Below are 14,719 nucleotides of genomic sequence, written 5' to 3'. Positions count from 1 at the left end.
ATATTATTGCTGTATTAATATTGTATTTGGTCTAACGAAGATATATATGTAACATACGAGTATTTTCCGCTTTACTTGAGATTGTGTTGGGTTTGCTTTAAAGCTCTACCTGATATATGATACCTTAACAAACTATATTTGTTCCCCGTAAAAGTTATCTGCAATCAAATGGGCTACTGAATTATATAAAAAAATATATATTTTTTTACAATAATACATAGGGCACTTGAAAATTGAAAATCGATCTTACCTACATATATATATACCCACATGTATATGCGCGGCATTATGATTGCTGGTTCCGTTAATTCCAGTAGCAAAAAACCAACATTATTTCATTGATACATTATAATCCTTGGACGATCTGAAGCCTTTTATTTCAATAAAAGCATTTTTACCACCTCCACCCCAACCCCAATGTAAATAAAAAAAGGTTATGCTACATGTATGGAAGAAAACAGTAATTGTATGAACCAGTTACGCATACATTGATACTCGCAGGGACACACACACACACACAGAGATATATATATATATATATATATATATATATATATATATATATATATATATATATATATATATATATATATATATATATATATATATATATATATATATATATATTTTTTTTTTTTTTTTTTACGGACTAGGATGTGTGCCGGGCCATTCACGTCATCATGTTTAATTAAATCAACAGTTACAGTTGAGGTCAGACGACACATTCCTCGAAAATGATAATTATTTTTAAACGTACTTTTCAACGACCATATTATATACCAAATAAAATTAATATTATTTATTATCATTTTTAAAATGATTATAATTTCAAAAATATTTATATATATGCCAAAAATTTTCATACAAGTACTTCATATGTCTTTTCAATAAGATTAAATAAGAATTTGCATTCTCTAGTGGTTTGCACAAATGCCTGGTTAGGTACCCTAATTTTTGGCAAGAAAGCTTGTCAAAGATATTGAAAGACAGTAACAAATTCCTTGAGAAAGTTATATAAAACTGAGGGACGTGTCGTCTGACCATAACTTGTCCACTGAGGTCCATGGACCTTTCCTCAGTAACAAGTCGGGACTTCACTCGAATCAGATTGTATGAAATCATTATATTTATTAGTTCCGTTATCCGGTTCCTTCTCTTAAAATTCTTGTGCACCATAAATTTCATTTTCAAAAAACAACTATCCATGTGAGCAGGCACACGTGCGTGTGTTGATCGTCTGCTATCTGAGCACTGCGTGTATATTTATCTTCCTTTCTGGCTATCACTGATAGAGGGGACGAAAAGTGAGTACGTGATTCTCTCTCTCTCTCTCTTCTCTCTCTCTCTCTCTCTCTCTCTCTCTCTCTCTCTCTCTCTCTCTCTCTCTCTCTCTCTCTCTCTCTCTCTCTCTCTCTCTCTCTCTCTCTCTCTCTCCTACAACTAACTAACCAAATGAAAAGTTTTTAGATAATTTTGTTACAATTGCATTGCTTAAAAGGCACGTGGCGCTGTTTTTGAAAGGGGGCAGACTCGTCCCCAAAAAATACATAATCATGAAAATCCTAATCCGTAGGAGGGGGGGGGGGGTAGAGCAATATATCAATAACTTTTACTCTTCATTTCCTTATTTTCACTACATGGCCCCCAAAATGGGGGTGGGGGGGGGGGCTCAATTCAAAAACGTTAACGTTTCCTACGTGTAAATTTAAGAAAACTGTTTGCTGCGACATCCTGTTGCTATGTGCCTGATTAAAATTGCTATTGATTTAAGTGTGCTATCTTAAATATCGTCTGTTTTTTTTCTTGTTGACAAAATCTCTATTATAATCTGATTAAATGCTGTGAACAAAAAAAAACCTATGCACTACACTTCATCGCACCACAAGGTCCATGCTGACAGAAAAATGCATGTGTCAGTCACCGTCGTCAGCGAAGTCCACTCACTGGTTCATGGCTGATAGCTGATACCAGCGGCTAGGAATGAGGGGTATGGTGTGTATAAGTTAAACTTCTTAATTCTTCTTTTTTTTTTAGAAAAAAAACGAAATCGGGGTGTAAAAAAACCCTCGTTAAATTATTTCTAATTATAGATACAGAACTGATCACAACATTGCTTCAGTGTACCAGCGTGTTGGAAACAAATAACGTGGAGAGATGACAGGATTTTTTTAAATGCTTAACTTTCAAAAAATGCAAGAATTATATTTTTTTCTGGAAAAATTTTTCTTGTTTAATGTTAATCTACATCCTGAGAGGGAACAAAGTCCTTTGGCAAATCTTTAGATATGATAATGTAAATTAGGAAATCAGATCCCATGCAGAAGACTTCGGACAGTCAGCTTTTATTTAATATCAACTTCATTAGGAATTCAATTTGAGGAATACAGCACATTACAGAGATAACTGTTGGATTGAATTCGCGTTAAATAGATTTAATACGATAACTGTCTTGGAGTAGATCTGCCAAATCTGAGCAACAAACGTATAATGAAATACATTGTATAATTTGCATTTTTCAGTACCAGAGAAGCAACATTTTAGCACCCAAAGACTCCAATGACTGCTGAATGGGCAAACCCAGGGCCAACCTCTCGATCAGGTAAACGGAACATATGGATGAATTCCTTTGTTTGATTTCAACATTTTTTTGTTTGTTTGTTTGTTTGGGTTTTTTGGCATTTGCCTGCCACGTACTTCTATGTATAGTCTTGTGAGCGATCGGTGCTGTAGAACCGGGCCCCAGGTGAGATCAGCTGTACACAGTTTCTGACATCGCACTTTTAAATGGATATACCTGCATATTTTAGGACCACTTGCACACATTATATCCAAATATAAATTACTGCAGGTCTTTAACCTAAATGACTTCGTCACAGCCCCGATAGTTGGGAATGATAACCCTAAAGGTGTGAGGAGCTGGACAATGATTCCTGAGAGGTAACATTTAAGCTTTATCAAATATTGTAATTTTGGAAGGTAAATATAAGGCGTTAAAAGTTTCGCCTACATTATTAAAACTTTGTGAAAGATCCTTTTTGTTTATTGATAGAACTCTTGAACGCAGAATTTTCGCTCAAGTTTAATTTTCGCCCGTCCTTATTATCACTAAGTGAATTTAGAACGAGCGATTGCAAATGCATGCGTGGGAATTGTCCGTTCCACTGGTCATCTTTACTGAAAGTTAGATGACGTGAAAGCGTCTCTGTTTCAAAGCATAAGTGAGATATCTTCAGTTTTATAAATGCCCAGTATTAAGTTTATTTTTTGGAAGCCTGTGATAACATCATGGTCTATTAAGCATCTGTAAAATGGACAGTTTTGTTCGTGGTAGCGATAGGGGAGTACCCAGTAGTCGGTGGGGTACTTTCCCTGGGGGCAGTGACCATGTTCCGCTACATTCACAAAGTAGAAAAAGTCCCTATGTAGAAATGGTGGATGAACTTTTCCTCTATAAATGGGACTTTCTTATCGTCTTCACTGAGGGCCACTGATAACCAGTAAAATGTTTACAGGGGCACACCAGTAGTTACATATATATGCACGGTTAATATAATGTTTATCATTTCACCCCGATTATTTTATTTGTGTCACACTCTGCAGACGCTGTCTGTTGACAAAACATGGAGAGTTTGTTTGCCTACAGTGTTTGCTTTGGACCAGACCTGCTTTGGACACCGAATTTAGTAAACATGTAAATTTAATGGACGGAGACCAAACAAAGTAACAAAGCAGAACAATTTTCACTTTATTAGTGACCCACCCATTTTAATTATCCAGCACGTTTTATTTTGCTTTTGACCTTTTTTTTGACAAACTATTAGCGTGATTTTCATAATCACACGTACAAATGCCAAATTAAATGGCGAGAAAGCAAACAATCCAGCAACGAAAAACGATTTTTACTTTCTGAGTGATAAATCCGTATCAAATTTTAAGTGTTTGTTTTTATGGATATTTTTTGCTGTACGTTTTTATTTTTTGAAAGCAATATGTGATTGCCATTCCACTATCATAGAACATTTTGGGACATTTCTTTCCTGACAAGAGGCATCAGTATTACTCAGACATAGACACGCAAGCTTATTTTTATAAAAGTCACAAGTGCATGTAGATTACATAAGCTTTCATTAGGGTCAGTCATCGTATAATGGAGAAATTTAGTGAATGGAAAAAAGGTTGCGTGGGACTGACGTTAAATTACTTTAAATTGCTGTAATTTTTATTCATCTCTGTATTTCAGCTAGAACACCGACTAAATAAATAACCCCAGGCTGTTTTTCATAAGAACATGGAATTCCAAACAAATACAAAGTTTTGAAGTCAACAAATAGACCTTGCGACGAACTTGATTGAAATCCATAGCCAAGGAGGCCTGTTTTCATTGGCGATTAAGCTCCAGTGTCTGACGATTAACAGTCCATAAAATGAGCAAGGGGTTTAAAGTTTTACGCCATTCAGTTTTCTTTTGGTGTACATGATACCCGTCAGTCTCAGCGGTCGGCCACAGAAACTCGACCTCTCGGATGTGATTTCTGAATCAGATTTAACAGGATTTAAAGTATGCAGACGCCGATTTAGAATATAAGGGACATTCCGGGAAAAATGACGTTGAGGATTTTAGCGATACTCTTACTGACTCTGGAGGGCATAAGTGCTGAGAGTGGTCAAGTGGCACCAGACAATGCATCGAATCGAACCGGGGGCCCGATGGAGTTGAGCTGGGGCCCGCTGCAGCCGTTTGTCCTGACCATGTATCAAGAGAGTACGTTTTCTGTGGAGTACACTTTATATTGTAATCACAGCAGTGACCGGTACAGGGTGGAGATCTCCAGTAAACGTCACGTGGTCTTTACCGTCCGGCAGGACGCCATTGTCCTCTACTGCTCCAACGCCACGGACATTTTGATGAACGTAACCGACACCGGTCCACAGGTTATTCCAATCCCAGTGACGTCATCTACACCCTCTCCTCGCTATCACGTCATACAGAGGAAGGGTCTCCGCGGAAAATTGACCTTGGCTCTTTATGGTGAACTCATAGGGCGAGCGTTGTTGGACGTCAAACTGCAAAAGGTCGGGAACTCCCTCCAAAACGAGACTACGGCAGATCGTCACGTGTTCAATGTGGTAGTGTTTAGAAAACTTGGGGTGTTCGATACGGTTTTCCGGGTCCTTATTTACATTTTCATAGTGTTTGTGACCTTGGCCTTTGGATGTAAACTTGACATTGATGTTGTGAAGGAGAACTTACGACGTCCTGTTGCCCCCGCCATAGGTCTGTGCTGTCAGTACATACTGATGCCCATGGTGAGTCACTCTGCACTACTCCCCTAAATTAATCAGTCTCCAAGTTATAAAACATCTGATGTCTCACTTATCAAAGGAATACATAGTAGAAAATAAGGCTTTGAACCAATGTGAGCTCCTCTAAATCAATTGTCTTCCGATCCGATCTTATTATTGTAAAAGTCTTGAGAAAAATGGTTCACTTGAAAAAAAATGTCATTTTTTGAGCGCATATTTAAGGTAATGAGACATTGAAAATATCTGTGTTAATGTTTATTTCAGATCGCATTTGCTATTGCAAAATTAGTTGTTCCAAACGATCCCGCTGTGGCTCTTGGAATATTTATTTCCGGAGTATGTCCAGGAGGCGGAGTCAGCAACATTTACTCACATCTATTGGATGGAGACCTGTCACTCTCGATTACCATGACAACTATTAGTACCATTGCTGCTCTAGGTAATATGGATTGTTCTGACACAAAGAAGTTATTTACTAAGAGCTAGTATCTCACATAGTTTGCTAAAAGAGCAAACTAAAGACGTGGGGGAGAATGAGAATTTGTAATCACCAACATTCATCTTCACAAGCCAAGGGATTTTCCTTCCACTTCACCCCCCATGGACCGAAGACCCTTGGCTAGCGAAGATGCAGAATGTAAAAATAAATGCGCTTAGATCTGGTTATAAACCAAGTTTTAAATTTCAGTTGACAAAATATAAGGTAAAAAACATTGTTACTTTTACAAATAGGTAACAAGAATTATATTTAAGATACTATTTTAATTTTCAGAGAAAATGTCTAAAACGAAAGTTCAATGAAACACCTGTATTTTCATTTAAAAAAAGATCCTGAAGATGAGGTGGTCGCTATAAATGGAATAAAATAGGGGAACCTATGGCCTGTTCCACTAGTCAACAATAGCGAGACACCCCCTCCGTTCTTGGGTTTAGTTTCAGGATTTTGTGTCTATCATTGCCAGTACCTTTAATTTTTAGGACGTAGACAATTTCTTCATGTGTGTGTCAATGTTCCAGTTTTACGTAATGTCCGTTGTTTATTCCTCAAACTAAACGACGAACGTTACGTAAAATCTTCTTCCGCTCGCGATTATTAAGTGTTAGAAATGTTATACTACATGTAGTATCTAAGTCAAATATATGAATCTAAAGTAGTATGTTTTCTAAAGAAAGCATTGTCAAGTAAAGTTTTGTATCCTGAGTGTGTATGTTACAGGAATGATGCCTCTGTGGATCTACACGCTGGGTAAAGTGTTCACTGACGAGCTGGGCGGGGCCACCAAGATGGATATCCCCTTCCTGAACATCTTCACCGCCCTCATCATCCTGATCGTGCCGCTACTGGTGGGCGTGGCCATCAAGTACAAGCTCCCGCGCCTGACCAAAGTCCTGATGAAGATCATCACCCCCGTCACTCTCTTCGTCATCATCATCCTCATCTCCGTGGGCATCTACACCAATCTCTTTATCTTCAAGTTCTTTGAACCCAAGGTGATTCTGGCCGGGTCCCTGCTGCCGTACTGTGGTTATATACTCTCCGGCATCATCAGTCTGATTCTGCGACAATCTTGGACCAAGGTCAAAACTATCATTATAGAGACTGGCATTCAAAACCAGGGCGTCGCTATTTTGCTCATGTTCACTGCCTTCCCGCCCCCTGACGGCGAGATAGCAGCCGTGGCACCCATTGCTTCCGGGGTCATGACCCCTCTACCTCTGTTTGTGCTCACCATTATCTACCAAATTTACAAACGTTGTAACAAAGATATATACGCAAGCGTACCGGAAAAGGATGCGACGAAACGTGGCGATGTGGACTTAGAGGTTAAAAATGGCACTAAAATAATTGTCAATGGAAATAGAGAAGAGAAGGAAATGTTACAATACGACTGATTGTTGTGTTGTTGTGGGACGGTGCTAAGTTTCCAAATATGCAATATGATATATAGTTTATTATAGTGGTGGCCTGTAATATGTAAACAATGTGATCAATGACTTTTATACAACCCTCCAATATATAAATATTCAATGTATGGATGTAAGCAAAACTGTATTTAATGTCTCACAGTCATTGATTACGGTAACGAACGATGCAAGTTATTATTATTTTTTTTAAATGGGTGGCATAGAGTAAAAAAAAAATGAAGACACAAATTAAAAAATGTGATAGTAATAGGCCACACACTGCCTTCCCACACACATAGATATTTAAAACATATCATGTAAACTTGTTAACTTTAATAATAATATGTTAATTTTTCTGATGAATATGATGTTTTGGATGAATTCATTCACCTGGCTCCTGATACAATTTAAAAACAAAATTCTGAAAACTTTGGTCTGTTGGTCAGTGTTGAAAAACATTGTATTTGAAAGAAAAATGATCTTCTATAAACATGTAAACTGGTTAGATATTGGTATATAGGGCATTTATATGTTTGTATAACTCTTGTTCAATATTTTGTTCGATATGTATACTAATAGACTACAGTTTTATAGTGATTTATGTAAACACATTATTTTGTTATAAAAATTGTTTTTTATTCAGAAATGTCAATATAAATTTTTAAATTCTTCCGTAGTTTGTATTACGTTCCTAATACTAAAGTATTGGACACGATAAGAGGGTATCTGTGTATCTCAAACATCTTGTTCTGTAAGGCTCAGTGGAGTCGGAAGCAAATTAAAATTGGTGGTGGTGGTGGTGGTGGGGGCTAGATTTATCAGGAACATTGACAAGCAAGACAAAAAAAATAATGTCTAACTTTGCAAACAAAGTGTGTGTGTGTGCCCCTTTAGCCCCCCCCCCCCCCCCCCCCCCCTTACGGTTCCGTCGCCTATGTAGGTGGAAACTAGAACGCTAGTCTTCAGTTGTAAGAAATGACCTTACGTATATGAATGTTTACCTGTTTATTCAGAATACGAAGAAGTTACCGCATGTTAGAAATAATATAAGATGATCCAATCAAATCTGTTACAATAACGAAATACGTTGCAAATAATGACGTACAGTCCTCTCTCATCTTAACTTGGTTGCATGAAAAGACGTAAATTTTTCTAAGCCCAATAAAATATATTGACCAATAACAAAGCTTTATCAGATATTGAACTTTGATGCGATCTTTGATAATCCAATCAGTTTAAATTTTTCACAGCAGAGAGAGCGTGTTTAATTTAAACATGTCACCATGTTAAATAGTGTTTGAACACAAATTTCTATATCCGAACAGTATATTAGTACGGAGAATAAGGAGAAATTCTTTATATATTTACTACATAGTAACTCCCAAGGAGTCAACTAAGACCTTCATAGTGTATTCTTAAGATGAGATCAAATTGTAATTAAAGATGGTAGTCATATATATACAAAAGTAAAATGATGCTAATATTTCGTCCCATAAATTCACACGTCACATTTGTTTTGTGAAACCGTTCTTAATCGTCACCTTGGTAACATAATCCATGCATATATATTTTGTACTTGCGCAAAAAAAGATCGAATTAATTATCAAACTTTCTGCATGACCTGGTAAACATAAGCTTGATATTTTAAATGTTTATAAATACGACACGATCGTATCTCCCAATGAATAAAAGAATGGGGCAATATCATGTTTATAGAAAGATAGGTTTACATAACCGTAGCATTTTAATCATCACACAAACATGCGTACATCGCATCCTACATAGAAATATCATAATATTTTCATCTCTTTGATAAGCACTAACAATGAACTGAAAGTCCCTCTTTTAAACAGCTTAGCTGAGTTGTTTTTTGGCGGGTATTTTTTTTCGCGGTACTCATTTTTACACGGCGCAAGAGATTTGTGATATCAATTTCTCGCATTATCAACGGTGTGAGATCGGTTTGTCCGGTGTGAGACAGCAGTGTGAGATTTTTCTGTCTTACACTGTGTATTACTACGCCGTTTTAAAACGTAAACAAACGTTGTAGGGAAATGCAAAACAGTGCATTGAGATTATCCATTAAGTAATTGTGTTGCATAATTAATTACAATTTTTCATATTTTAATTGAAAAAACTGTCGTATGCTTTCATTTAACTTGCACTATTTGAAGCACGCGGAGGGATAAACCGAAAGTAATCTTTTGAACGTCACAACAGAAAGTTGTCAAACATCATTTTTTAAGCTAATATAATGCGAGAAAAATAATCATTCATTATAAATTCGTGTGGGATAGTGAAATTCCACCTCGGGGCCAAGATTCACGGTCTAGGACTCGGCAAAGCCTCGTCCTAGACAGTGAATCTTGTCCCCTCGGTGGAATTTCACTATCCCACACTCGTAATAATGAATGATTCTATTAGGCTTAGTTGGCAATGTCGTCATTGTCTAGGATAGTAAACAAATATTAAATAATTGGGACTCTGTCTCTGTAGTGTCTCTCTTTGATAAACAGCCCACAGGGCCACACTACCGCGGGGTACTACTGCGTCGCTTTATACATAGACAAATCATAGCTTTTTTCCTTTCTTTGATAAGCACTAGCTAACAATGAACTCTTTAAATTGTTTAGCGGGGTTCGGGATTCTTTGCATTTCTCTGCAGTGTCTCTCTGATAGACAGCGAACAGTGCCATACTACAGCATAGTACATTTACCTATACACTGTGACCACGTGACTCGATCTACTCATTCATGACTATAATAAATAACAAAGTTAACGAAAATACGTACTAGTAATTCTATACCGAATGACAAATCAATCTAGATGAAGACATGATTTTTTGTCGTATCTTTGTAGTATTAATGGATTTCCATTGTGAATTTAAAGGGGGATGGTCACGATTTTGGTCAAATTTCATTGTTTACACAGTGCTTTAGAAATGCATTTCTAATGATCAACTAAAATTTGAGAGTCAGTAGTAGAGTTATAAGCAAGACACAGGGCTCACAAATCTTTGTCATGTAAACAAGGCTTGTGCCCTGTTTTTGTTTACATGTACATTGGTTCAATACACCAGTAAGCCCTTTTTTCTTGCTAATTTCTTTTTGTTCTAATTTGTTTTAAGCATAAAAAAATAGTATCTATTGTTTATCTCATTCATTTTGGGTCTAAAACTGGGCTTTTCACTTCTTTCAAAACGCAAAACAGAGCTTTGTTTACATGGCAAAGAATTGTAAGCTCTGTATGTTCTAACACGACGACTGACACTTAAATTTTGGTGGACCATAACAAATGACTTACTGAAGCATTGTAAACATTAAAGGGGCATGGTCACGATTTTGGTAAAAAATTATTTTTTCGATTTTAATGTTTACAATGCTTCAGTAAAGCATTTTTAATAGGCAGCCAAAATTTGAGTGTCATTTGTTGAGTTATAAGCGAGCTACAGAGCTTACAATTCTTCGCTATGTAAACAAAGCTTTTGTTTATATTTTGAATGTTGAAGTGAAAAATCCAGTTTTAGACCTCTAATAAATGTGTCAATCGTTAGGAACTGTATATTTGTGCTTAAAATGAATAAGAAAATTAATCAGCTTGAAAAAGATTTTTTACTGGTATATTGAACCTATGTTCAATAACAAAAACAGGGCACGAGCCTTGTTTACATGACGAAGAGTTGTGAGCCTTATATCTTGCTTAAAACTCATCGACTGGCACCCAAATTTCATTTGATCATTAGAAATGCATTCCTAAAATAAAAACAGAAAAATAAAATTTGACCAAAATTTGACCAAAATCGTGACCATGCCCCTTTAAAAACGGAAAAACAATATATGACCAAAATCGTGACCATGCCCCTTTAGTTATAAATGCGGTTGCACTACATATAAGATATGTTAAATGTTTCATTATTTAGGAAAGTCAAAATAAATCCTTTCTATAATACTCCTGTTGTGTACAATACATGTCTGAAATTGGACACAGCGAGAGACTAGGCATTATCCATAAAGTTCCAGAATCCATACAGGTAGAATATTGGGCCCTCAGGTGTAAGAATTAAACTCTACTATTTATGGTAATTTGAAATCTACACCGTTCACAACAGGACTTCAATCAGGTAAATAGAAAAGTCGACGTGTGTCAGAAGGACTAGAGAGCTGGTCCTTTATTATATAGACAGCACAGGGACGGTACGATGTTAAAAATTTAACATTCTCAATCGCAAAACGTTACAGCGAAATAGGCATTACATGTTAATATTAATACGCGAATTCCTTAAATTTTATAAGATTAAGGTATCTCACTCTTCAATGTTCTTGTATCAAGAATTTTTTGAGAATTATATCTTTGAAATCTGTAGACAAAACATGCTTAAAAATACAAAGATAATGGGAGGTCAGTGTTCATCCTTCTGAGTAATGGCCAATTTAATTTGACCTTAAATGCGATTTCAACCAATTTTACTATATGGATGTGAAGTTTGGGGATTTGGTAATATAGCACTGGTTGAAAAGTTACATCTGAAATTTTGTAAACATATCTTAAACCTAAAGTCTTCAACACCAAATTATATGGTTTATGGGGAACTTGGACGATACCCACTAATAATTAATGTTAAAGTTCGCATGATAGCATTTTGGAGTAAACTTTTCTTTTCACAAAATAATAAAGTTTCGTCAAAACTACAAAATGCAATGGGTAAAATGAACAGACGCTGGTTTAAATTTATTGTTAAAATATTGAATGATTGTCTATCTTTTATTTTGTAGCAACAAAATGTAAATATCCAGTGGCTTAAGAAAACTGTTTTTCATATACTTCTAGACCAATTCAAGCAGTCATGGAATAGTGAAATGTATAATTCATCAAAAGGTTTTAACCATAGAATTTTTAAAACCACATTATCCTTGGAAAAATACTTATTGAATCTGCCTTCCAAATATCAGAAATCTTTTTGTATTTTTAGAACAAGTAATGCTAAATTGCCTATAGAACGAGGTAGATGGTATGATATACCTCGTGAAAACCGTATATGTATTATGAGGGGTTATGAAAAAAAAATTGTACGAAGCTGCATATTTTTTGTGACCTTTTTGCACTTAAAATAGACAATATCTATAATTATTTTATAGTTTCAATTTGATTTGAAATAAAAAACATTCTGAATTTAAGGAATTTTATAAAATTAATCCAGTTGTCTAGATATATGTATTCAGTATCATTTTGACATAATAAAACATGGGGGTAAGTGAAGTCAAATTTTAGATATATGACTTCGATAATTATCGCAAAATTTGGCTTCAAAAATTCAGACATTTTCCATATTTGCATGATTTTATGCTAAACGTCTATCACTCTCAAAATATATCCCAATATATATAAAGTATAATAAAAAGCATTCCGCACGAAAAAATAGTTTCTCCCAAAACCTGCTTGTTTCTTGAATTCAAATGGATTTTCTTTATGAATATTATGTAATTAAGAAATAATGATCTTTTTGCGATGATTAAATAAATAAAATCATATTCGTTTAAAATATAATGATCATCTGCGCAATGAAATCAAAAAAGGATCGAGTGAGATACCTTAAGTGCGCAATACTTGGAAAGAGGTCAAAATTGAGGAACACATTTCATGGATCACAATCATATAGACAGGAAAAAATTGCAAATATGCTGTCCTGAATATTCACTCAAAACTTGGATTCCTCGGCACGTTATTTGAAGCCGTCCAAATTTTCAGTGAGTTACAATTCTTAACAATTTTTGGTATCAGGATAAAAAAGTGTTAACTTAGCAAAGAGTTTTGCTTCACCGGATATATATACGATAATCGAGACTAATTTGAATGCTTTTCTTGACAGCACATTAATTTCTCATGGTACATCAGTAATGATTGCTGATTCAGGAACATCATAACTGCCTAAAAATTATATCTTAATTTTGGCGACTTTTAGCCGTCAATATATATTCCATATAAGATAAATTCCACCATTCCTTTTACATCTTTTTAATAAACCGATAGACACCCATTCCTTTTTTTGGGCCCACGACGTCTATATAGGAATTACTTCTTACTGTATGACTTTATACCGTATCACATGTATTGTGACACAATAGCCTGGAACTCCGTTGCTGGGACAAATTGTTCCAACCTATATTGTCCGAATTTTAAAGACCATGTATAATATGAGAACTATTGTCACCAGGAACATGTTTATATACAGCTAATAAACAATAAATATTTCTATAATATGACCGCGCAACTCGAAATCCAATTCGAACGCACTACAAATGCAACAATGCTGCAATAATAGATAGGTGATGAAATATCATATGTACCACAGACTCATTTAAAGTAAGCATTGAAATGTATATTTTCGATATTCATCGCCCTTTTTATAATTCTAGACTTATCAGTGTTTTCAATTGTGTATAAACTGTATGAAGAATAATTCTGTGTTCAGGAATGTCTTAAAAATTTCACAAAATGCAAGTTAATCCTTTGTAATTTGAAATGCGTTCCTGAATTTGGACACAGCAGGAGGTTATAACTAGTATCTATAGCGTCCACAGTGAGTCTCTACAGGTGTAAGGTATAAACTTTAATTTGAAATTTACACCTGAACAATTGAATCCCAATCTAGTAAATGGAGGGGTTGACGTGTGTCACCAGGAATGGAGAGCTGGCCCGGTATTGTATATCAAGAACGATACGACGCTCAAACACTGGAGACAAACGAGGGAACATCTATACCATAGATAATACATCAAGTAAAGTGGGACGGGGAGGAATGCTTTAAGGAATTCAGCACAATTAAATTGAAAGAAAGAGTTTGTCCCACATTGATATATGGAACACTTTTCAAAACCTGTTGGTAGTTTTGATAAAAATTTATCAAATAATAATCAGTTAAAACTCGTTTGGATACACTTTAGCTCATCCAGTCTTTATTATAATTTTTTGTTCATGTCAATCATTTTAAGTTCATTATGTTGTACTAGTTTAAAATAAGTTTGGTTACAAAAATTACACGATCACATATATGTATAAGGAAATTATAATGCAAATATTTCGTCCCAGAAATTCACACAAAACCAAATATGATCCTTACGTTTTTTACATGTTATTTGAAGCCGTCAGTTTGTCCCTGCACGAGTAACAGAATTCTTGCATAATAATTGTCGTACTCGGAACAAACAGTTTCATGCACTGTGAGTTTTTTGCCTGACTTGGTTGTGTATACAACAGGGATTTCATCTGTTCCTTTTAGACCAACACATTAATTACAGCGTACATCACATTAATGACTGGGATATTACATTCTAACCACATTGTACTTTATTTTCTTTCTCCCAGCAAGTACTTGTATTAGGTTATTTGAATCATCACTGGAGCATGCGGATCTGCACCTATCATGCTGTCCTTGATTTTATAATGATACACCAGCAGTTCCCGCCCTTGACTAATCACCAAACGCTAAGACCCCGGTCTCTTTCTGTAATA

The 14,719-nt window shown here is 35.5% G+C and overlaps 1 protein-coding gene across 5 annotated transcripts; it reads left to right on the top strand.

Annotated features, from left to right (window-relative positions):
* Positions 1–1,877: 1,877 nt before the first annotated feature.
* On the top strand, positions 1,878–7,879 carry LOC105341434 (ileal sodium/bile acid cotransporter). 5 transcript variants are annotated; one of them, XM_066080665.1, is made up of 6 exons: positions 1,878–1,987; positions 2,520–2,599; positions 2,849–2,937; positions 4,241–5,307; positions 5,569–5,743; positions 6,521–7,879. In XM_066080665.1, exons 4-6 carry the CDS (start codon positions 4,603–4,605, stop codon positions 7,195–7,197), a joined length of 1,557 nt encoding a protein of 518 aa, XP_065936737.1. In that variant the 5' UTR covers positions 1,878–1,987; positions 2,520–2,599; positions 2,849–2,937; positions 4,241–4,602; the 3' UTR covers positions 7,198–7,879. The 5 variants fall into 5 exon arrangements, with proteins under 5 accessions (XP_065936737.1, XP_065936739.1, XP_034339497.2 ...); XM_034483606.2 differs by having other exon boundaries at positions 1,899–1,992; XM_066080667.1 differs by lacking the exon at positions 2,849–2,937.
* The last annotated feature ends 6,840 nt before the right edge of the window (positions 7,880–14,719 follow it).

The sequence above is a fragment of the Magallana gigas genome, chromosome 3 (assembly GCF_963853765.1).
Source record: "Magallana gigas chromosome 3, xbMagGiga1.1, whole genome shotgun sequence".
Taxonomy (NCBI): Eukaryota; Metazoa; Mollusca; class Bivalvia; order Ostreida; family Ostreidae; genus Magallana; species Magallana gigas.
The sequence above is the reverse complement of the archived record's forward strand: the minus strand, read 5'-3'. Positions and strand labels throughout refer to the sequence as shown.